The sequence below is a fragment of the Danio aesculapii genome, chromosome 20 (genome assembly GCF_903798145.1).
Source record: "Danio aesculapii chromosome 20, fDanAes4.1, whole genome shotgun sequence".
NCBI classification, from domain to species: Eukaryota; Metazoa; Chordata; class Actinopteri; order Cypriniformes; family Danionidae; genus Danio; species Danio aesculapii.
The window spans coordinates 9,250,157-9,275,692 of record NC_079454.1 but is presented as its reverse complement, the minus strand read 5'-3'; the positions used below and the strand labels follow the sequence as shown (position 1 = coordinate 9,275,692).

The 25,536-nt window shown below is 34.2% G+C and overlaps 2 protein-coding genes across 2 annotated transcripts in view; one reads left to right on the top strand and one right to left on the bottom strand.

Moving 5' to 3' along the window:
- The window catches only part of zyg11 (zyg-11 family member, cell cycle regulator), a 22,824-nt gene extending 9,623 nt beyond the window's left edge, over positions 1-13,201 (bottom strand). The window contains exons 1-8 of the mRNA XM_056480959.1: positions 13,169-13,201; positions 10,634-10,799; positions 8,866-9,380; positions 6,308-6,553; positions 4,414-4,554; positions 4,156-4,332; positions 2,287-2,351; positions 336-435 (exon numbers count right to left, since the gene is read on the bottom strand). Coding sequence (XP_056336934.1) covers positions 336-435; positions 2,287-2,351; positions 4,156-4,332; positions 4,414-4,554; positions 6,308-6,553; positions 8,866-9,380; positions 10,634-10,799; positions 13,169-13,192 — 1,434 coding nt within the window. The 5' untranslated portion in view covers positions 13,193-13,201. The remainder of the gene's footprint in view (positions 1-335; positions 436-2,286; positions 2,352-4,155; positions 4,333-4,413; positions 4,555-6,307; positions 6,554-8,865; positions 9,381-10,633; positions 10,800-13,168) is intronic.
- A 1,857-nt stretch (positions 13,202-15,058) lies between these two features.
- Positions 15,059-25,040, top strand: LOC130247845 (cytochrome c oxidase assembly factor 7). The gene is made up of 3 exons (XM_056481319.1): positions 15,059-15,430; positions 18,367-18,507; positions 24,520-25,040. The coding sequence occupies exons 1-3, from the start codon at positions 15,325-15,327 to the stop codon at positions 24,960-24,962; spliced, it is 690 nt and encodes a 229-aa protein (XP_056337294.1). The 5' UTR covers positions 15,059-15,324; the 3' UTR covers positions 24,963-25,040.
- The last annotated feature ends 496 nt before the right edge of the window (positions 25,041-25,536 follow it).

Genomic DNA, 25,536 nt, shown 5'->3' with positions numbered 1-25,536 from the left:
GGTGCAAAATATGCTGCAGGCATATTTTCCTGACACATTTTAGGCCCTTAAATACTTTCCAAAGAAGCATTTAACTATATATATATATATATATATATATATATATATATATATATATATATATATATATATATATATATATATATATATATATATATATATATATATGAAATACATAGTTAAATATATATATATATAAGAAAACATCCCATGATGGCTCACACCCTAATCTATCTAAGATCTGTCATAACACATTTCACAATGTAAGAATGTACTGAATGTGTTCTTGGAGTGTCTCGGGAACATTTCTTCTCTGCGGTTAAACCGGTTCTCACCTTAGCAGCGAGGATAGAGATGATTGCCACTGCCATCCTCTGCATGTTCTGATCCTCGTGGTTACACAGCCACTGCATGACCAGCTTGGCAGCTTCAAACCTGAAAAACAAACATCATAATTAACCCAGATAAACTAGTGACAACAAGATAATACACTTGACTGAAAGTGTGTGTGTGTGTATCTGATAACTAGGTCAAATACCTTCACATTAAATAGGTCACGTTTTCCTTAATTTTACTAATGTGGTAAACTGTAGTAAGAATGAGTAGGTGTGTCAAAATGATTCACTTGAGGCATGCGCACGTGTGTGTGTGGTTTTGTTCCAAAAAAAAATTTAAATAAAAAAAATAAATCAGGGTTTCTTCTAGTTTCACAAGGTTTAATTTAAGACTTTGTAGACCTTTTAAAGACAATTCCGAATTAAATTTAAAAACAATATCACAATGTTCATTTCAGTTGTATGTGTAATACAATGAAAATAAAAATGTCATGTCAGGTCTATGGCCTTATTTCATGACAAAATGATAAAAAACAAATAAAAAACAAACAAACAAGTTGTATTGCATAAGCTTTTAATAAGCATTCAAATTAACTGCCCCACCAAGAAAATTTTATTCATATATAAATAACACATAAACATAAAAAAACACATCAAATGGGGTTTTGCACTTTGATACGATCAATAACTTAATAGTCTTCCAGAAAAGACACACACACACAAAAAAACAGCCATTCGAGTATTCTTAATATATAAAATCCTTATCTAACAGTGTTACAAACAAAATAACAAAATAAGTTTTATGATGGTGAGAGATGTCACTATATGAAAACTAATTTAAGTAATAATAATAATGATGATAATTAATATATTATCATCAAGTATAATTTTTTCAAACGGCATAGCTGACCAAAAGCTAAATCCCTCAAATGAAATGAATCCAATCAAATGAATATGAAATGTTAAATATATATATATAAAAATCCATCAGACCTCTTGTCTTGTAAACGAGCATTTTCTATCAGGCTCCTCTGATTAGCTTTAGCAGTTTCATTGTATAGCTAATGAAAAGGTTATCTAGCAAATAAAATAACTTTTTGCAAAAATGTCACAATTATTTGGTTTTTAACAAGGTAGATTATCTTTTGTGTCAAAACCAGCTAAATCCCCTTTTTTCAGTGTAATTAGATGAAAATTCACTAAAGATTCACTAAAGGCATCTTAACTTCGTCTTTCGTGAAATGCAGTTGTCGTTTAATGTATATTAAATCAGACTCATTCAAAGCAGCGTCACTGCATAAACAAATGTTATGAACGCATGTTACACTTCCGACTGTACAGTGCGTTTTCTTTCTTATAATGCACAGAGTTTTGAGGTAAGGGACATTTTCATTTGCCATTCACTGACAGTTGGACAGGCTTCAAAGGATTAAATTCATCAAACCCCATCTTTTAAAATCATAATCTAAATCTGAATGAAACAGTCTCCTCATAAAAGCCGGCATATCAGCACGCTGCAACATTGAAAAAATGTGATTCCATTCGCGCCTTCTGATTGGTTCTCGTGACATATCGGTTTTTGCCCTGAAAGGCAAGTGACGTTTAGAGGCTTTTGCAAACAAACTCTTATTTCTGAACCGGCTGACGCTGCTATTTAGATGATTTGAAGCAAAAATATTAGTTGAAGATGTACTATGTGCCTAAAGCATTTACTCAAAGTCATCATCTCATTTTTGGTAGAAGTGGCGTACAGCGGCTTTCGCATCTGAACTCTTCATATATAAATATAACCCAATTTTATTTCTCTTACTTATTTTATATTTCTTTTATTGTTGTTCATGTAAATTACTTTGAATTACTATTGTGTGTGAAATGTGCTATATAAATAAACTTGTTTATGAATCATGTTTATGTGTGTGCGATGAATTATAGATCATGTGCAGTGTGTCACCTGTTAAAGGGAACCTCCTGCAAGATTCGATCACTGCACAGAGAAAGCAGACAGTTCTTCTGAAGCTGAAAAAAAAAATAGAGGAAATCAAAGCACCTGTGAAACCCTCTAGAATTCTCTTCCTCATTCACCACAAGACCTTCTGCATCATCATGACATGGGGAACACGATGTTACAAATGCTCTTTTGTGTGCAGTTACGTTTCCTGTAACCGAATACACAGCTTGGCCGCAATAAACCGTCATTATACAATTCAGTCATATTCATTTCATGAGGAAAAAAAAAAAGATTTGTATTGAATAATCAAAATGTTATGTAATGCGTTGACTTGCAATAAAATATTAAGCAACATTCTAAACCAAGGGTGATTTTGAGGTGCGTTTAAATTATTAATAAGCTCATCCAAGTTTCCAAAAAGATCATCCAATTTCATAATCCCTTCTGATTTTCGTGCTCATTCTCAGATTTTTTGCTTTATTAAACTAGCAATTATGTAATAAATGTTTAGGTATTATTCATTCATTCATTCATTTTCTTTTCGGCTTAATCCCTTTATTAATCTGGGGTTGCCTCCTGCCACAGCGGAATGAAACCGTACTGAACTGACAGGTGATCCAATTAAGCTGCTGAAACATCTCAAGAATGATCAGTGGAAACAGAATGTACCTGAGCTCAATTTAGAGCGTCACGTCAAAGGCTGTGAATACTTCTGTCCATGTGATTTATCAGGTTTTTTATTTTTAATAAATTTGCAACAATTTAAAAAAATCTTTTTTTACATTGTCATTATAGGGTTTTGTGTGTACAATTGGGAGGAAATAAATTAATTGAATCCATTTTGGTATAAGGCTGTAATTTAAAAAAAAAAAAAAAAAAAAGTCAAGCGCTATGAATACTTGCCGGATGCACTGTACATCTTTTCAACTTTACATTTCAAATGCATGTTTATAATTGAAACAGACTGCACAGTCATCTTAAAATTAAGCTGTAGAATGCTTAAAGGGATAGTTTGCCCAAAAATGGAAATTTCCTCAATATTTTCTCACCCTTGAGTAGTTCTAAACCTTTCTGCGTTTCTTCTGCTTGCAAAGACGAGTATAAGAGGTCGAGCCTTCTCATTTATGGCTCCTAAACTCTGGAATAGCCTTCCAGATAACGTCCGAGGCTCAGACACACTCTCCCAATTCAAAACTAGATTAAAGACCTATCTGTTTAGTAAAGCATACACTCAGTGCATCACTTAGCGGGCTTCCACACAGGTTTCTGCATCTTGTTTATGTACACTATGAACAGCAGCTACGCTAATTATTCTCTTTATTCTCCATTTCCACCTGGGGATACTCTTCCCGAGGCCCTCAGACTATGCAGAGTCACTGATTTGATCCAAGACCAACGACGAGACGATCCCAAGGTTTCCATATCCTGGACCAGGCCGTGTCCTGAGCAGCTACTGTGGTGGTCATGGAGGAGTGGAGAACATTTGGCCAGCGGAGAAATTAAAATGGTCGTGCCCAGCTGAGTCTGGTTTCTCTCTAGGTTTTTTAACTTTTCACTTTCGCCAATTAGTGAAGTTTTTTTAACCTCTCCGCTGTCACCTCTAGCTTTCATGCTTTGGGATCAGTAGAGCTATGCATAGTTGGATTTGCTCTTCAGTGTTTGGACTCTCAGTAGTGATTATTAAACCACACTGAACTGAACTTAAACACTACAAACTGAACTACACGGTTTCAATTTACTATGACTTTTTATGTGAAGCTGCTTTGACACAATCTACATTGTAACAGCGCTATACAAATAAAGGTGAATTGAATAAAGGTGAATTGCTAGAGAAAGAATCATGATGCATCTTTGAATCAATTCATCTAATACCTGCTGGTGGTTGGGGAAGGTCTTCATGGCTTCGAGCAGCTGCTGTGTGACGTTCCCCAAGAGTCTCACTGGGATACCGAAGGCCAGCTCCTGTTTGGTGAGGTTGAACACACAAGCACTGGCTGCCAGCTGCACATTTAACGTGGTTGGGTGATTCTTCATGCCCAGCGCCACCAACTGCAGATGAGAAGAGCAGAGAAGAGATGTGAGCCATGGAGACATGGAATGAGCTCAAATTCAATCGATTGATCGGTGTACCTTCAGGATGTCTGGTCTGGGTTTCTCGATGGCGTGAGTGAGGCTGAAGAGGTGAAAAAGAGCCTCTCTGACAAAGCCCTCTCTCTCGCTGTATCGCCTCAACGCCTCGCAGATCTGGGTCTCATTGGCCTCTCCAGTCACCTGCCAAAACAGAAAACGCTTCAAGTCTAAAAGTGCTCCTCATTGCAAAAACTAAGTATTTAAGTCTTGCTTCTAGTCGAAATATCTAAAAATTCTTAAAATCAAGAAGTTTTTTTCAGACAAGCAAAAACTATTGTCGTGTTTTCAGAAAAAATAAGTCAAAATTAAGTGAGTTTTTTTCTTAGACTTTAACGTTGGTTAATCAACTAAAATTAATGTAAATTTAACTGAAAATGGCGTTAGGTAATTTACCTAAACTCACATTGACTATGTTTACATGTTCATCAGTAATCATCTGAATAAAACAATGATATCATTAAGGTGTTTACACGAGTTGCTTTTTGAATGTTCCTTTCATGCTCCCGTTTTACCTGTTATAGCACATAAATCTATTAACGTCTTTGCATCACCGCGATATTCATGTTTCATCCGGAGTTTCATGTAATTTAAGCTTTTCATTTTTAATTTGTTCTAATACCTTTTTAACTTTTATTAAATGTTTATAATGCAAATCCAATTAGATCCACTTATTTGGTAAACAAAGCAAGTCTATCATATAATATATCTACTAAAACGACAGAAAATATTACTTTACAAACTGTAGCGTAAATAAATCATATGAACATTTTCATATTAGTCAATAATATTACTGTAATTAATTTAAAAACTGAATAAATATAAATTTACACACGTTTACACAAGTAAATAAACAGAATCAATGATGGGCTGAAAATCTGCGCAAATCTGCACGCGCATATTCCATGTGGGCCTACTCATGGGCAATAATTTGCCTCTATTTACATGTTTGCGTTGACTTTGTATGCATTTTACTCGTGCAAATACTTAATGTTGCAATTGGTGTGTGAACTCAGCATTAACAGAGCGCTTGTAATTTCTAAGTTAGATGTACTTGATGTATTAGGTATACGTTTAAGTCAATTTTAAAAAGCGTTTGATAATAATTTTTTCAAATTTAAGTAAAAATTTGTTGTACATGATATGACAAGTGGTCAGAATGAGAGATGTTTCAAAGCAAACAAATGGTTTAATTTATGGTGATTAAATTGTCAGGGTTTTTCCACCAAACATTGATTTCTTAAATTTATTTTGTTATTTATAGAGTTTATTTTTATAAAATAGTGTCTGAAAATGACCTTTTTTTGTTTGAGCACTATTTTATGCTCTAAATGACATTTTTATTTTGTTTAAGATGAAGAAATTGTTCAGCAGGGTAGGACTCCTCATACTTCAGCCTCCACAGCAAAGTTCCTGAAAAAGAAGGTCAAGGTGCTCCAGGGTTGGCCAGCCCGGTCACCAGACATGAACCTTATTGAGCATGTCTGGGGTGAGATGAAGGAGGCATTGAAGATGAATCCAAAGAATCTTGATGAAGTCTGGGAGTCTTATTTTTTTTAAATCGTGTTTGAAAACATGACCCTTTTTTGTTTATTTGAGCACTATTTTATGCTTTAAATGACATTATTATTTTGTTTAAGATGTAGAAACAAATGTCATCACCAGTAAACAAAATAATAAAAGACATTTGTTTATCATTTCTAAATAAAATTGCAAAGAATCTATCAGAATTTTTTTTTTTCCACAATAGCTGCATATTATAACAACATTAAGCATGTACGACTCTAAATTAATGTAAAACAATTGTAGGGAACCTCAAATCTAAATTACAACAATTTAAAATAGCATAATCAGCTTTTTACATTAAAACAAACAACAAATAAACAAAAAATGTTACCTTCAGGCTTCCCTCTCCAGACAGGAAGTCAGAGAATCCAGCATCAGTGGCCAGCAGACCAACAAACGTCATGCCAGGTCTGGCCTCCACGAAAGCCTTGACGGCTGCATCTGTGACCTGCTTACGGCCAGACACGTCCAGAGACACCAGCTGAGGCAGAATGCCAGGAGTCTCCAAGAGTTGCCGCGCCACGTCGGACGTGAACTGCTTATCATCCGAGATATCCAGATGCTGTAAAACCTCCAGCTGGAAAAAAAAACAATAACAAGCATTAGATAGTGTACATACAATCACACAGAGGAACTTCTTGGCTACAAATTAGAGCATGAATTAGGATGATAAAAATTCTTTTCCCATTTATCCATTCTATAAAAAGTTAAGGACAGCCAGATATAATCATTTTCTAGAACAAAAACCTAGTTTATATTATTATTGTTATATTTATTCATTCTCTGTACCACTGGTACGTACAGAAATAGGAAAAAGAGATTTGAAACATTCAGTTTTCTTTGCAAGTAATAACCTGCAAGTAAAATTGGAGCTTAAAGAGCTGGATTCACAACATACTTTTAAAAAGATTTGAAATAATGGGGAATTTGAAACATTGGTCTGTAGACGGTCTGATTAGTTATGATTGTCATTTTGGATGTGTATTAATGGATGATTAATGCTATCCGTTTTTTTTTTTTAAACTCATGTGAGTGGTGTATTTCTAATCTTTGCCAGGACGCAATTGTAAAAGAGATTTTTTACTCTCAACTTGCTTCTTTCATTGTTATTTAAGGCCTATAACAAAAATAATAACAACAACAACAATAATAAATTGTGAATAATTAAAAGAGTAATTGAATATAAAATATTATTTATTAATCATTAGTTCATTATTTTTATTCACACATTAATTTAATTTGATCCAATTTACATTATTCATTTGAATAGAATTGTTTTTTATTAATTTGAATTCATTTTTATTAATTATTGTATTTGTTTTACTATCATACTAATTATTTTATTAATTATTAAATTAACCCACTTTTATAGTTTTTATAGACATTTATTTTGATAAATTTTGTATTCCATTTTTTTTATTCATTTTTTTATTATTATTAAGTATGCAATCCAGCAAATGTATACTTTAAGATCAAAAGTAAAGTGTATTGTGTAATACAAATTGTTTAATTCTAGTAAATTATTTAATTCCACATTATTATTTGCCTTTTTAATTGTTGATTTGTTGTTGCTGTTTTTTTTTAAATTATAACATTTATTTATTTATCTATCTCTTTTTCATATAATAATTTTTACCCTGTAATCTGCCATAAAATCTATAAATAAAAGACAAAGTATAATAATAATAATAATAATAATTATTATTATTATTATTATTATTATTATTATGCAATTCTAAATTATAATCATGCAATTATTTTTATTTATTTTATTGTTCTAGCAAATTTTTTTTATTTCATTGTTTGAGCTTCAGTTGACACTTAGGGTTGGACGATGTCGACCAATTTGGCACTGTACGATGTCTACTGTGAAACATCGTGATGGACATCGATGGCATCATCGTCGTAGGCAGCGGTAAATTAATTATTTATGAATAAATATTTAATTCATAACGAATTAATTATTTGTAGCCTACCGTTTCAACTACCTAACCCGCATGGTGTTTGTTTTACCCATTACCAAATCATAAATAAATAAAGATAAGTTACACACAAATTACCACCTTTCAATCACTTTTTCCGTGGGACTCTGGCATGAATAGACAGAGTGATCTGTGTCGTTATAATGGCGTCGACAAACTTAAAAGGTGCACAAGCAACAGGAAACAACCAACAGTATCTGAGGTTTTCACTAAAATTAATAAGTACAAGCGTGAAAGCGAAAGATTGAAGCAGTGTACTGACGCTGTGACATGTTATCTGATAGATTCAAAAGACCGTAGAGTCAATAAATAAATATCACGTTTAACATATAATATAGTGAGACGTGATCCAGCTGTACATCTTTGATAAACTGTCCGACGTGCACTGCTCTCTGGGGTTTTGTGCTCAAAGAGGCTGACAGAGAGTGTGAGTGTGTGTGGTCACGTGATGTGCGTTTTCAGCGGGATAGTGTGGACGGAGAGCTGTTTAGAAAAGCTAGGTGAAACACCAGTATGTACATGGATCGCTTTCGTTCTAAAATGCCATTTTAAAACTAAGATGTATTAGTGTAAACAGGGCCTAAGTGTGCATTTTTCACAAGCGGGTTGCTGTAGCGATGGGAGTGGGGCAGAGGATCGCGATGCTGACTCAGCATCGTGATGGCTATCGGCCATCGGCGATGGACGATAGCATCTTACATCGACCCAACCCTTTTGACAATATTTATCAATACATTCTTTTTTTTTTTGCCATAAAATCTATACATAAAAGATTAAAATAAATTAATAAAAAATAATTATGCAACTATAAATTATAATTATGCAATTTATTTGTACATTTTTTCTAAATAACTTCTCTCCGAACACTTTTGCAGATTTTTTTTTTGATGAACTATGTCTAGCTGACCTGACTGAGCACAGCTAGAAGCTGCGCTGTGGTCATCTCCAGCCTCTTCAGCTGGTGCATGGTGAGGTAGCGGAGTCTGCTTCTCAAGCCCAGCAGAGGCGTCAGGTTGGACACTGAAGTGTTGGATATGTCTAAACTCTCCAGACGAGGTAGTAAACACACATCCGACAATCCCCAATCATAGAAATCAACGTTGGAGACGCTGAGCGCCCGCAGACCCTGCATGGCACTGAAGCAGCGGCGGCTGGGTTCCTCTAGAGAGGACATGGTCAGGCCGTTCAGGACCAGTCGCTGCAGGCTTTCCTGAAGGCTTTTATTGGAGGAGAGTCCACGGAGGATATCGGCTATGGTGAGGTCAGCGTTGACCCGTGAAGCGTCCAGCTCCACGAGGCGATGGGGGCAGAGGGCCCGGTGGAAGGCCTCGGCGGAGATTCGGGCGGTGCGGATGCAGGCGTGACGCAAGCGGAACTGCTGACAGTTCCTGAAGATTCCCACCGTACTGTCATTCAACACACCTGCAAGAGAAGAATTCTTGATTCAGATTCATTCTAAAAGAATTCTGCACCTACTCAAAAAATGGATCACAAGACTGGATCACAAGGGTTTTTCCCAATACAGTTGAAGCCAGCCCTCCTGTATGTTTTTTATTCTTTTTTAAATATTTCCTTAATTATGCTTAGCATACCAAAGACAAATTATTTATAAATAATATTTTCTTCTTCTGGGGAAAGTCTCCTTTCTTTTAGTTTGGCCTGAATAAAACAATTTATATATTTTTAAAAAACAAATTTTAGGTGCAATATTATTGGCCTTCTTTAGAATTTCTTACAGAAAAAACACTGTTGTCCAATAACTTGCCTAGTTGTTATAATAAGCTAGTTAAGCCTAAAAATTGTACTTTATGATAGGCTGCACAATATATCGTTATTGCAATGTGTGTATTCGCAATGGTCACGTCGCAGCATCTAATAATCTCATTATTATTGTTGACCAGCAATGAAGAATGTACTGCGTTTACATTTTACATTACACTTGCTTATTCAATAATAGCGGTAGGACAAAGTAGTGATATGCATGAGGTGGCACTTTTCATAATGACGGATGAAAGATATATCAATGCTGCAATTCTAAGATACATGAGCTGTTAATAAAAGAAATACATCTTATAACTTTTTTGATGCATTTGCCCTCTTCATTTACAAACATCATGATATATTGTGGATGTTTGTCTTGTGATATGTTGCTGATATCATGATCTATAATTATCGGGGACAAAATATCATGACAATATTGTATTGTATTAAGCCTAGTTCACACTACCGGATTTTATGCCCAATTTGGAAGTTCATTTCGAAGTTAGGGCCAACCCGGAGATCAGCTGAATGAATTCAAAAATGGTAAAACTCATCAGTTTAACTCTAATGAGCCTATTTTTTTATTTATTTATTTTGCTTTTTCTTAAATCAAAATCTTCTTTAATAATTAAAATAACAACTCAAAAATATTAAATAAACTATTGCGTTTTAAAAATGTAATTTTCATCTTATTTGACTGCTGGACTGTTCCATGATTGGGTGTGGGGGACAAATTTGCACCGATGCAAAACAATCAAAATAAGCTATAATAGTTTATACATTGCCTATGGCCCCAAGTGGGTGCTTACCTTGCTTATTGTCTAAATCTGCCACTGATTACTGTTTAATGTGCAGCAATGACATCTTCAGTTTTTTTTTAACCACTCCTCCAAGAAGAGGTCTCTTCTACTCACCGTCGGTGGCCATCTTGCAGAGCAGTTGGTCTGCCAGCTCCTGTGGGAAGACCAGCGGCTCGCGGAAAGAGAGAGATCCATCATCCCGCATCTCACAGAAGAGCTCCAACCTGGAGCTCACCAGACTCATGCACAGATCACTCAGGGACGGCAAAGAGGACTTGTCCTATAACAACAACAAAATCAACAAATCAGACACACCCCTGTAATCTCATATATTGGACGTTGTCTTTCATCGCACTAGCAGTAAAACCTCACTTTCAATTTGTCAGATAAAAAAAAAAAAAAACAACAAGTGGAAAATGGCAGTCTGTGGTTAAACTTTCACAAACCATCTCAAGTAAATAGGACAAACTACAGCCAGAAATAACATAAACAGTATTAAAATACATATTACATATTTAGATAAATAAGATAAGATACAAAATAAGCCATTTAAATACATAATTTTAAAAGATAAAATAAATACATAATACAAATCAAATAAACACTTGATTAAAGTACTTCCGATATCACATTGAGGTAATTTATCATTTAAATAATATTAAAACACATATTACAACATTAGATTAATAGACAGGTATATAGGAAGACAGAGACAGATAGACAGATAAATGTTGAATTACAATAAATCCAAATTAGATTAAAATATGTACAATTTATATATTTAAAAATCTAAATTTGTGCATCATTTATAAACATAATATAAATCCTTAATGCAACTTTTAACATAATACATAAATAACAAAAAAATATGTTGCGATAATAATCTTTTAAAAAATGTGCTTCAAACAATAAATCAATTCAATACAACAATGATTTTTTAATATAATTTTGATTAGATAGATAGATATTTGATTAAAGTATTCGAACATCAGATTGACAAGATGATATTTTTAAATAACATAACATAAACTAAATAAATAAATACAAAACAATATTAAAAATAAAATTTGGATCACAATAACCAAAAATGAGAACAATAAATTGTTTAAATACAGCAAATGACTGTTTAATTACTGTTGGATTACAATAAGCAAACAAAAAGATTAAGATCTGATTAAATCATAACAGAAAAGGGAATTATTAATTCATTTGTTTAACAAAGCGCTTAAAAACACTATTAAATAATTAAATATAAACTAGAAGATTAGTTTTAAAAACATAATTAAGCAAACAAAATACAGTTGTAAACAGCAAGACCATTTAATAGTTAACTACAAGAAAAATAAACCTAAAGCAGCACATTATTTGCTAAACGTTGAACAACTTGATATTTCAGATTGGTATGTATAACATAATAAACCATTTCGCATTTGTACAAATTGTGTCTTTATAAAAAGAAATGTTGGCAGCCCGGTGGCGCAGTGGGTAGCATGCTCGCCTCACAGCAAGAGGGTCGCTGGTTCAAGCCTTGGCTGGGTCAGTTGGCATTTCTGTGTGAAGTTTGCATGTTCTCCCCGTGCTCCGGGTTTCCCCACAAGTTTAAAAACATATGGTATAGTTGGAATTGGGTAGGCTAAATTGTCCGTAGTCTATGTGTGTGAATGAGAGTGTGTGGATGTTTCCTAGTGATGGGTTGTAGCTGGAAGGGCATCTGCTGCGTAAAACATGTGCTGGATAAATTGGCGGTTCATTCCGCTTTGGCGACCCCGGATTAAAAAGGGGACTAAGCCGAAAAGAAAATGAATGAATGAATGAAAAAGAAATGTTTAAATGTAGTTACATTTATTTATTGGAATTAATAAAATAAATAAAAACCTAAAGGGAAAAAAACTCTATAAACCTACAAAAAATGCATTCCCTTGCAAGGGAATAACAATAGTTGGTAGTCCCAGTGATAAACGACTGAAACCCCCTGGTACTAGACTGAGGTAGAGTTGGTTTTATATTCGCACATTTCTTCATTTAAGGTTCCATATATTATCTACTACGCTAACTTGAATATAGGATATCATTTTGAATTTGATATAATATTGAATATAATTTGTATATATCTGAAATCACATGTAAATATGACTTGAAAACAACATTAGCACTATTTGTTTGACTGTGGACACTGTTGTACTTTGATATTCATTGGCTGCTAATATAATTTCACTATTTAGAATTTGCAAATAATACCTTTCTGAAATGATATTATTAAGGAGAAAGTCTGAATGTGCGAAAATAAAACTATACCTCAATTGGTACTAGTACCCTGTTTTAGGAAAAACCCGTTTGAAAGAAGCAGTTACTGTATTACTCAATGGTAACAGAAGAGCATGTCTCAACAGGGTTTGATCTTTAACCTTTCAGCATCTCAATCTCCTTAAGTCATCTTCACGCATTAGCATATATTACTATTATTATTATGTACAGTGATCAAATTATGACTGAAATGCTGTCTGTATTACTACAAACCACAAAGCATGATCTACTGTACTTTAACGCCAAAGATAAAGAACATACAGTAACGTTAAAGCAAACCTGATTTCTATGAATCACCTGCACCCGTTTGCTAAACACAATACATCTTGACATCTAGAGCCTTACCATGGTTTGAGAAAGATGGATCATAACGGCCTCGAAATGCTCGTTTTCTGTGGATGAATGGGTCTTTGGTTGTCTTGAGGTGTAAATTAAACAAACACAATCCGACTGAAATGCTCTTAGCTTCTTAGCCCGTTAGCCGCAGCCGAACATCTGTCTTCAAACATTTGCAGATCCTACTTGTTGGTACTGAGAAGTGCACGAGCCGCTTTTGATACAGTGTAGCTTCTGTTTGTCGTCCGCATTGTTTTGTCCGTTTGATTTTTAGGAGTGTCTTCTTGTGGACAGCCTCGTACGAGCAACGAGACTTATGTGCTGTCAGGCATTTTGACGGTGTTTTATATTGGGAGGAGGAAACGGTAGCGACGACGTCTTGACAAGTAAACAAGGTCGTCACACGGGAAACGGATCTGCATCAGAGGGGGAGGGGCTGTGGGCGGGGCTTTCCGAAGATCAACTTCAGGTTTTGCGTTATGTTTGAAATGCATGAACGCCTTGAGTAAATACACAGCAGCTTTTGTGGCAGTAATGTAGATACAAACAATAGAAATGAGCAAATATACATAAAACAAATTGAGGCTAAGTTGAGGATGTCGTCTATTGTGGGCCAAATCATTTAAAAAATGGTAGTAAAATACATGTTTTAAATTATTGTATTTTGTGTTTATGGCAAATTTAATGAACTAATTTAATTTAATGAACTTAACAAACATCAATGAATGTATAAATATTCATGTATGTAATCATTTATATATAATTTATGTAATTATTTTATTATTAATTTATGTAATTTTAAAATTTTGAGTAAACAATAATACAAAATAAAAACAATAAAGCAACATTATGTATATAGGCTAATAAAACATTATTAAAAATGCATAAATGATCATGCAGGTAATCATTTCCATAATTATTTAATATTATATATATGTAGTCCGATCGCCTAACAGCAAGAAGGTTGCTGGTTCGAGTCCCGGCTGGGTCAGTTGGCATTTCTGTGTGGAGTTTGCATGTTCTCACCGTGTTCCTGTGGGTTTCCTCCGGGTGCTCCGTTTTCCCCCAGAGTTTAAAGACATGAGCTATAGGTGAATTGAACAAGTTAAAATGTCCGTAGTGTATGTGTGTGAAAGAGTGTGTATGGGTGTTGGATAAGTTGGATAAGTTGGCGGTTCATTACGCTGAGGCAACCCCTGATCAATAAAGGGACTAAGCCGAAAAGAAAATGAATGGATGAATAAATGAACACTAAATTATGTATATAGACTTGAATGGATACATTTTGCAAATGAAGTTTTTGATTAAAACAATTTGAGTTGAAGTTGTTAAATAAATAAATAAATAAGTACAAATTCAATAAAAATAAAAATAAATGTATATACATTTATAATAATAATAAGGTAAAATATTAACATGAATGCAGATAGTACAAACAAATGGGAGATTGTTATAGTTTATTTGTTAAACAAACACATACAGTTTGAATTACATGTAAAAGTAAAATAGATTAAGTAAAAATATGTAGTTTCAAAAATTATTTATTAAATTTATTATTAAATAATTTATTATTACATAATTTATTTATTAAATTAATCTAAATTAATTTATTAATAACTTAATAATGTCATTAGCACACAATTCACATTTCATTTAATATAACATTTCATTTTCATTCAGTTGTTTTAAATACATTTTTAGCCCCAAAAAGGATATTTGATTCTATATTTTGATTACCAAATTTAAAAAAATGACACTTCTCAATTCGAAATAACATCACTAACATAGCACTTTTAATATTTCTACAATTACTTTCATTCTTATTTATATTATAGAGGTTTCTATCATGAGGAAACCAAGTGATCAATCAGCAACACACAATAGGCGGGGTCTACGGAAGCCCGTTAGTCCCATTAAGCGAAGTAGGAAGCTCTGAAGCACGTTCTGAAGTAACTGCCTCACAAGAATAACCATCTGAAACCGCCAGTCAACTATGAACTAAACGAATCTTTTATGTTTTTTACGGACGCGTTTGTTATTCCTTTATTTAAAATAAAAATTAAGTTCTTGCACAGCCAATACCAGTGGCCAAGGTCAAAAGTGTCTTTCCTCGAGACCTTCAGCCGGAGTGAGTCAGGTGTCAAAGTATCCGTAAAACTGAACACATGGCCGGCTTGATCAACTTCGAGGACGAGCAGGAGGTCAAGCAGTTCCTGGATAATTTAGGAGTGGAGTACAGCTACCAGTGTTACCGGGAGAAAGACCCTGAAGGTGGGCAGAGCGCTGTCCTTCTGCCGCTAGTGCTGAAGGACTTTTATTTAGTGGAGAAATCTGATATTGCGATATTTGGTTAATTTTTTAACATGACTCGAATAGCTCTATTTGGAAAGAATTCGTTTATTCACATTTGTGATGATTTTGTAGGACAGTGAATTGTGCAAACGATGACAAGCAAATGCCCTGAATAGATTACAATTAGTTTGATTTAGATTGATTTAAGTAGCGCTGCAACGATTAATCGCGATAAAGCGCGTACAAAATAAAAGTTCATCTTTACATAATGTATGTGTGTGTGTGCTGTGTATTAGGGATGCACAACATTGCAATATTTTGTATTTCTGCAATAGATATTGCAATATGAATATAATTTCACAATATGACTTGAGTAACTGGAACGAATTCATAAATTTACATTGATTGGGGTGATTTTGTGGGGGGGGGGGGGGGTACATCTGCATAAAATATGTAAATACAATTAGAAACAAATTAAAGCACAGAGGAAAACAACAGAACAAAGATTAAAATGAAATAAACAGTACTTTATGGTTTGTGGTGGAATCTAACTATATTGAGGGACAAACGTTCAGTTATAGAATATAAAATAACACTGCATAGTTAATTGTCATTTTGTAAAACAATTAAACACAATTAATCTTTAATTAAATGGCAAACTTATAATTTAAATCATTAAAAGATAATGATTTCTTGTTCCCGAATAGTTTCAATTTGCTTTAAATCTTTACATGCCTTAAAAACACATCAAAGTAAAATCTGTTACAGTATTAAATTATGATTCAGGCTGCACGGTGGCGCAGTGGGTAGCACGTTCGCCTCACAGCAAAAAGGTCACTGGTTCGAGCCTCGGCTGGGTCAGTTGGCGTTTCTCTGTGGAGTTTGCATGTTCTCCCTGTGTTGGCGTGGGTTTCCTCTGAGTGCTCTGGTTCAAAAACATGTGTTATAGGTGAATTGGGTTTGCTAAATTGTCCGTAGTGTGTGTGAATGAGTGTGTATGGACGTTTTCCAGTGATGGGTTGCACCTGGAAGGGCATCCACTGCATAAAACATATGCTGGATAAGTTGGTGGTTCATTTGCTGCGGCGACCCCGGATTAATAAAGGGACTAAGCTAAAAAGAAAATGAATGAATGAAAATTATGATTCAATTTCATAATGACTGCACAAATCATGTGTACTGAACTGTGTTATTTGGTTAATTATAATCCCAACTTGACATGGCAGATCCTGCTATGTGAATATTGCAGATGTACACATTGCAATATCAATTACATTCAAGCTCAAAATTATTCATACCCCTGCAAATTCTGACTGAAAGTTACTTTTATTCAACCAGAAAGTTTTTTGGGACCGGAAATGACCCAGGCTTCTCCCAAAATAATAAAATGGAGTCTTATTATGAGTAGACATGGGACGATAACCGTTTTCAAGGTGTACTGTGGTTTGGAAAGGGCAAGGTTTTAAAACCGCCAAAATTTTCTGTAATACCGTTCCTAAGGTACAGTATGTGTACGATTTTTATTTAAATTTTTTCTTTTTGTTTTTTAGGACAACAATGTCTTCAGCAGAAAAGATCTCCAAAGATGTCATTTTAAATTGTAAAGAAATATGTGTTTTTGAAACTAATGAAGACAGCAGAAGTACTGCTCCAGAATATTTTAAATCTTTCAAAAAATAAACTATATTGTGTTCAAAGGGGACAAAGGTATTTATTTTTTACCCAGACATTTAAAAAGAATATATTTTAGAGCAGGAATCACAATACCGCTATACCATGATATTTTTATCCAAGGTTATCATACCGTCAGAATCTTATACCAGCCCATGCCTAATTATGAGATGACAAAAAGAGACAAGAGAAACCTAACCCCAACCTTAACTTAGTGTATATTTCTCAACTTTTATTTACATTTGAACAATTTGAACTTTGAGTCAGAATTTGCCAGGCGTATGAATAATTTTGTGCTTGACTGTATATGTAAGTATTAAATCTTAATATAAATAAAATTTTATATATATATATATATATATATATATATATGTAGTTAGGTTAAATAGGCAGGTTAGAGTAATTAGGCAAGTTATTGTGTAATGATGGTTTGTTCTGTAGACTATCGAAAAAAAAAATACCTAAAGGGGCTAATCATTTTGTCCTTAAAATGGATTTTAAATGTTAAATTTAAAAATGCTTTTATTTTAGTCGAAATAAAACAAATAAGACTTTCTCCAGAAGAAAAAATATTATCAGACATACTGTGAAAATTTTCTTTGCTCTGTTAAACATCATTTGGGAAATATTTAAAACAGAAAAAAAAATCAAAGGGTGGCTAATAATTCTGACTTTAAGTGTATACACACACACACACAGTAAATTCACATATATTATTTTAATACCATTTTTTTTAGATGCGATTAATCACGATTAACTTTCACCTAGCACTTACTTTATGTTATTAGTTTTTGTTTATAAATCCTTAAATGACCTGGCTCCTCCTAATTTATCAGATCTCCTACACTTGTATACAGTACCAGCAGGTCATTAAGGTTATCAGATCAGCCTTTCTATCCATATCAAGGACCCAGTGTAACCGAAGAGAGGATCAGGCTTTCACTCTTATTGCTCCAAAGTGCTCAGATAATCTTCCACTTTACATTAGACAAGCTCCAACTATACATGTTTTTAAGAGCCTCTTGAAATAACATCTTCTTTTTTTTAAGCCTTCAGAATGTCGAGGGGTTTGTTGTTATGTTACGTTATTTACGTTATTTATGTGTTGTATGATTCTCTCTCTTCTTAAGTGCACCTTTTGTAAAGCTCCTTTAGAATGATAATCATTGTGAATACAAAGTGTCATACAAATAAACTTGAGTTGAATCTTTCGTCTTCTTCTTCTGTGTTTTCTCTGTGCTCAGGATGTCACAGACTGGCGGATTATCTGGAGGGAGTGAAGAAGAACTATGAGTCCACCGCTCAGGTCCTCCAGCACAACTGTGAGGTGAACGCACATGCGCAGAGCTGCTATAAACTCGGGGCTTATCATGTCACCGGCAAAGGTAAAAGCCAGCGGTTGAGTGCACTGAGAATTTAGCATCAAATGCTTTAATATTTATGTAGTCTCAAAAAAGTCCTCAATATCATCTCAAATGAACATAACACTTATTTATTTATAGATTTTTAATACATAAAAATACAAGTATGTTTGCGTTATTGGCTTATTACTTTAAGGTTAGAGCTTCCAACCATTTATTAATTGGTTGATGTCCGTAGAACTGGTCCAAATTATCTTATTTATTCAATAAAATTAGATGTTATTGAGATTTCTGGTAACATTTATAAAAAAATATTTGAAAGATATAACAAAAAGGTGGTTTTAAAAGAAAACAAAATAAGCAGACTGTTCGCATGAGTGCGGATCAATAATTATTATTTTGAGAATAAACATCTGCTGTACATTTCTGTTATGTTTACATATAATAGATATTACTTTGATTAAAACGTAATATATAAATATAGATTATATATTAAAACAACTGAAGTTAACCAAAGTGCTGTGCATGGGAGTACTAAAGACAGAAGAAAATAAAATGTAAAAAAAAAAATAAGTAAGTAAAACTGTAATCTAGGAGTATCAAAATCTAGAGAAAACAGATATAGATATAGAGCAAATTAAATGTTATATTATCATATATTATATCTGTTATATACAGTTGAAGTCAGAATTATTAGCCGCCATGAATTATTAGCCTATATATATATATATATATATATATATATATATATATATATATATATATATATATATATATATATATATATATATATATATAATTCTGACTTCAACTGTATGTTATATATGATATATAAGGTCATAATTCGCACTCGTTACATAATTACCCCATGTAGCTTTATTTTACATTCTTTCCGGCTCAACATTTCGGCACATTGCCTTCCTCAGTGCTTGACACAGTGTTCTCACCCCACCCTCTTATTCCACAGTCAATCACACAACGTTCTTAAAACAATCTCATTTTCGATTCAATATAGCGAACGACACAAGGAATATTTCCTCCACCTGTAAAAGCATTATCTTCATTGTACAGGAAAATAACATCTGAATTATCATCATTCACGTATTCATATCTCCGTCAACTGATAAAATGAAATTACGACAGTCCAAAACTTTAAATGTGCATTTTCATATTATTATTTGTTTCATTATACACTCAAAATTCATCATTCACAACACTGTAGATAAACCACAAAACATTAAAGAAACACTGAAAGATCCAATTCCTCTTGGTGTAGGTGATTTTAAGTTATGAATCCAGAGCGCTTCTCTTTGTTATCATTTTTGATTCAGATTACCTCCTCTACGTGACTCATATTCTTCCTCAATACCTGTACATTCTAGTTGTTTAACGTCATGTCCAAATTCCATAAAGTGTGACGCTACTGCCGAATAATATATCCTAATAATAATATCTTGTCGTCATATGCTAGATTTGTACACTAATTCATAACTTTAACTGACGTGATGACTTCCCTATATATATATATATATATATATATATATATATATATATATATATATATATATATATATATATATATATATATAGTTTAAGTCAGAAATTAATTGGCCCCCTTTGAATTTTTTTTCTTTTTTAAATATTTCCCAAATTATGTTTAACAGAGCAAGGAAATTTTCATAGTCTGCTAATATTTTTTCCTCTGGAGAAAGTCTTAGTTGTTTTATTTCGGCTAGAACAAAAGCAGTTTTTATTAAAAAATGACAAAATTATTAGCCCCTTTAAGCTATATTTTTTTCGATAGTCTACAGAACAAACCATCGTTATACAATGATTGCCTAATTACTATAACCAGCCTAGTTAACCTAATTAACCTAGTTACGCCTTCAAATGTCACTTTAAGCTGTATAGACGTGTCTTGAAAAATATCTACTAAAATATTATTTACTGTCATCATGGCAAAGATAAAATAAATCAGTTATTAGAAATTAGTTATTAAAACTATTATGTTTAGAAATGTGTTAAAAAAATCTTCTCTCCGTTAAACAGAAATTGAAAAAATAAGCAGGGGGGCTAATAATTCTGACTTCAACTGTGTATATATATATGTTTATTTTTTTCCCTAATTTCTGTTTAACGGAGAGATTTTTTCAACACATTATATACATTATATACACATTATACTGTATAACTATATATATATATATATATATATATATATATATATATATATATATATATATATATATATATATATATATATATATATATATATATATTGGGAAGGCAAGGCAAGTTTATATATATATAGCACATTTCATACACAATGGTAATTCAAAGTGCTTTACATTAACCAGAATAAAATAAATATGAAAATAAAAACAACAAAGAAATAAAAGTGATTTAAAAACAGACTAAAATGTGTTAAAACAGGTTTTAAAGGAATGAAAAAGAAAAAAAAGACATAATAGCGTGACCCGTGGGACATAGCACAGTGTTTTTTCAGAAAGGCACAGCTAAACAAATGTGTTAAAGTCTTGATTTGAACGTGCCTAATGTTGGAACACATCTGATCATTTCTGGAATCTGATTGCAGCAGCGGGGGGCGCAATAACTGAAGGCAGATTCACCCTGCTTTTTACTGAACTCTTGAAATTTCTCAATTACTTGATTCTAATGATCTGAGTGATCTGTTTGGTTTGGATTCAGTGAGTATATCTGTAATGTATTGAGGTCCTAGGCCATTTATTGATTTCTAGACAAATAATAATACTTTAAAATCTATTCTGAGTTTAACTGGAAGCCAGTGTTGAAACCTGAGGACAGGTGTGATGTGCTCTAATGTTCTGGTTCTGGTCAGAATCCAGGCTGCAGCATTCTAGATGAGCTGTCTGACTGTCTTTTTGGGGAGGCCAGTGAGGAGTCCATTACAGTAATCCACCCTGCTGCTGATAAAAGCATGAACAAGTTTCTCTAAGTCTTCACTGGAAACAAAGCATCTAATGCTTGCAATGTTTTTGAGATAATAGTATGCTGATTTAGTTATTGCTTTGACATGACTACTGTAACTGAGATCTTACTTCAGAGTCACACCAAAATTCTTGACCTTATTTTTTTTATTTAACCCTTAGAGTCAAGGTACGCATTTACCTTGAGAACCTCATCTCTGTTCCCAAATGTAATGACTTCAGTTTTCTCTTTGTCTTTGGCACATCTAACTGTTAATTTTATCAATGCATTGACAGAGGGTGTCAATGGGGCTGAAGTCATTCGGCAGAAGTCTACGTAGATCTGAGTGTAATCAGCATAGCTGTGGTAGAACATTTGGTTCTTTTTCATTATTTGGCTCAGTGGAAGCATATAAAAGTTGAACAGGACATGCCAGAATGAAACCTTGTGGGACTCCACGTCATGGGTGACCACCTCAACTTATGTTCGGTCACCTACACTGACATAGTAACCTCTCCCTTTAAGGTAAAATCTGAACCATTTGAGGACTGTCCCAGACAGCCCAACCCAGTTTTCCAGCCTATCCAGAAGTATGTTGTGATCGACAGTATCAAATGCAGCACTGAGATCAAGCAATACCAGCACTGTTAGTTTGCCTGAATCTGTATTTAGGCAAATATTATTGATTATCTTCATAGGGGTGCTCTCTGTACTATGATGTGGTCTGAAACCATATTTAAATTAGTCTAAACACCCCTTGTAGCTTAAGAACGTGTTAACCTGGTTAAAAACAACTTTCTGCCAATGAAAGGGAGATTTAAAATCAGCTTGTAATTGCTCAATAGGGTGTTATTTAGGTTGCTCTTTTTCAAGAAGGATTTAACAACTGCAGTTTTAAGTGAGTTTGGGAAAATCCTTGAGTATGCAAGATTTTACATACTGTCTGATTTCTTAAGGTGTGGTTGAACCTGTCTGACATCGGCACAACTTGGCAGATTTGATGAGCTGATTGCCTTTCATATATTATTGATCTTAACAGTAAAGAAATGAGCAAACTCATTACAGTTGCTTTCAGAGAGAAGTTCAGTAGGAATCCTATTGGGAGGGTTTGTGAGTCTCTCGACTGTTGCAAAGACAGTGCGAGTATTGTTGGCAAGGACATTATGTATACATTATAAAGCTTACAAAAATAGTTCTGTCAGTTTATGCTATAAAATCTATTGAAAATATTGAACATTTGAATAATACAGGTGATTTCAATACCTATAAAATATATATGAAGTAATTATTTAAAATAATCTGTTGTTTTTATATTTAAATGCTAAACATTAAAAGTAAATTAATCAAAAGTATGCATAAATTAGCATATACTGTAATATATATATATATATATATATACATACATACACACAGTGCATCCAGAAAGTATTGATAGCGCTTCACTTTTTGCACATTTTATGTTACAGCCTTATTCCAAAAATGGATTAAATTAATTTATTTCCTCAAAATTCTACACACAATACCCCATAATGACAATGTGAAAAAAGAGTTTTTGAAATTGTTGCAAATATATTAAAAATAAAAAACCTGAAAAATCACATGTACAGAAGTATTTACAGCCTTTGCCGTGACGCTCTAAATTGAGCTCAGGTACATTCTGTTTCTACTGATCATTCTTGAGATGTTTTAGCAGCTTAATTGGATCACCTGTCACCTGTGGTAAATTCAGTTGATTGGACATGATTTGAAAAGGCATACACCTGTCTATATAAGGTCCCAGGGTTGACAGTGCACGTCAAAGCACAAACCAAGCATGAAGACAAAGAAATTGTCTGTAGACCTCCGAGACAGAATTGTCTCGAGGCACAAGGCTGGGGAAGGTTACAGAAAAATTTGTGTAAGTGGAAGATGTTTGGAACCACCAGGACGCTTCCTAGAGCTGGCCGGCCATCTAAGCTGAGGGATCAGAGGAGAAGGGCCTTAGTCAGGGAGGTGATCAATAACCCGATGGTCACTCTGTCTAAGCTCCAGCGTTCTTCTGTGGAGAGAGGAGAATCTTACAGAAGGACAACCATCTGTGCAGCAATTCACCAATCAGGCCTGTATGGTAGAGTGGCCAGACGGAAGCCTCTCCCCGCCTGGAATTTACCAAAAGGCATCTGAAGGACTCTCAGACCATAAGAAACAAAATCTCTGGTCTGATGAGATTAAAATTGAACTCTTTGGAGTAAATGCCAGGTGTTACATTTGGAGAAAACCAGGCACCGCTCATCGCAAGGCTAATGCCATCCCTACAGTGAAGCATGGTGGTGGCAGCATCATGCTGTGGGGATGTTTTTCAGCAGCAGGAACTGGAAGACCAGTCAGGATAGAGGGAAAGATGGATGCAGCAATGTACAGAGACATCCTGAATGAAAACCTGCTTCAGAGTACTCTTGACCTTAGACTGGGGTGACGCTTCATCTTCCAGCAGGACAATGAACCAAAGCACACCACCAAAATATCAATGGAGTGGCTTCACAACAACTCGGTGAATGTCCTTGAGTGGCTCAGCCAAAGTCCAGACCTAAATCCTATTGAACATCTCTTGAGAGATCTGAAAATGACAGTACACCGTCACTTCCCGTCCAACCTGAAAGAGCTTGAGTACTGAGGTACTGCAAAGAGGAAAGGGCAAAAATTCCCAAAGACAGGTGTGCCAAGCTTGTGGCATCATATTCAAAAAGACTTGAGGCTGTAATTGCTGCCAAATCTGCATCAACAAAGTATTGAGGCTGTGAATAGGTTTTTTATTTTTAATAAAATTGCAACAATTTAAAAAAATCTTTTTTTACATTATTATTATGGGGTATTGTGTGTAGAATTTTGAGGAAATTAATAAATTAAATCCATTTTGCAATAAAGCTGTAACATAAAACAATGTGGAAAAAGTGAAGCGCTATGAATACTTTCTGGATGCACTGTAATAGTAAAATTAAAGAATTACGGAAATGCTCATAATCAAACAGTGTTCACATTTAAACTAGGATTAGATGTATGTGAGAATGAGTAGTTGTATTTCATATTTCAATCTTCTTTTGTCGTCAGGCGGCATGAAGAAATGCTTAAAGACGGCGTACTCCTGTTTTCTGAAGGCTTGCAACACTCAAGGGAAGAAGTCTGTGGACGCTTGTCATAATGTGGCTCTGCTGGCTCAGGACGGGCGGGCACTGGAGACCGGTCCTGACACCACTGTGGCCCGGCAGTATTTCGAGCAGGCTTGTGAAGGAGGCTTCGCTCCCAGCTGTTTCAACCTGAGCACACTGTACATCCAGGGCTTTCCAGGGCTGGACAAAAGCATGCCTCTGGCGCTGAAATATGCACTGAAAGCCTGTGATCTGGGACACGTGTGGGGCTGCGCCAATGCCAGCCGCATGTACAAATTGGGCGATGGTACGGATAAAGATGAACAGAGGGCAGAGGAGCTGAAGAACAGGGCGAAAGACCTGCACGGGCAGGAGAAAGAGAGACAGCTCAAATTTGGGGAGTGAGATCGTGAATGTCTGTTTTCATATCGCTGATTAAAAAAAACTGTAATTTATGTCAATAAAAAATGCGCTTTGACATTGTTCTGTCTATTGTGATTCATGTTTGAAGGTGATTTATTTCATTTAAAGCGGCAGTTCAACTAAAGCTAAAAGTTCTCTCATCATTTACATTAAAAAAAGTTTCTATGTGTTGTGTTGAACACAAAAGAAGATATTTTGAAGAATGCTTGTTGATGGTAGCCTCACATATTGACTTATTATCCTACTGTGGAAGTCAGTAGGTGCCAGCAACCAACATTCTTTAAAATATCTTCTTTTTCAGTTAACGAAACTCATTTTTTAACAAGTGAAAATGGTGAGAAAATGATGACAGAATTTTCAGTCTACTTCAAAACATCTTTTGTGTTCAACAGAAAAAAGGAACAAATAAAGGTTTAAAACCACATGAGGGTGAGTAAATGATAAGGATTGTTCATTTTTGGGTGAACTGTCCCTTTAAGTTCCTATTGATATAATATACTATTACAGTTTTTCTCAGTCGCTTTGGTGCATTTCTCACAACACTATTTACATTTCC

Coding starts and splice junctions, on each gene's coding strand:
- LOC130247845 (XM_056481319.1), top strand. CDS start 15,325: ATGGCCGGCTTGATCAACTTCGAGGACGAGCAGGAGGTCAAGCAGTTC. Junction 15,431..18,366: donor CCGGGAGAAAGACCCTGAAG/GTGGGCAGAGCG, acceptor CTCTGTGCTCAG/GATGTCACAGACTGGCGGAT. Junction 18,508..24,519: donor TTATCATGTCACCGGCAAAG/GTAAAAGCCAGC, acceptor TTTTGTCGTCAG/GCGGCATGAAGAAATGCTTA.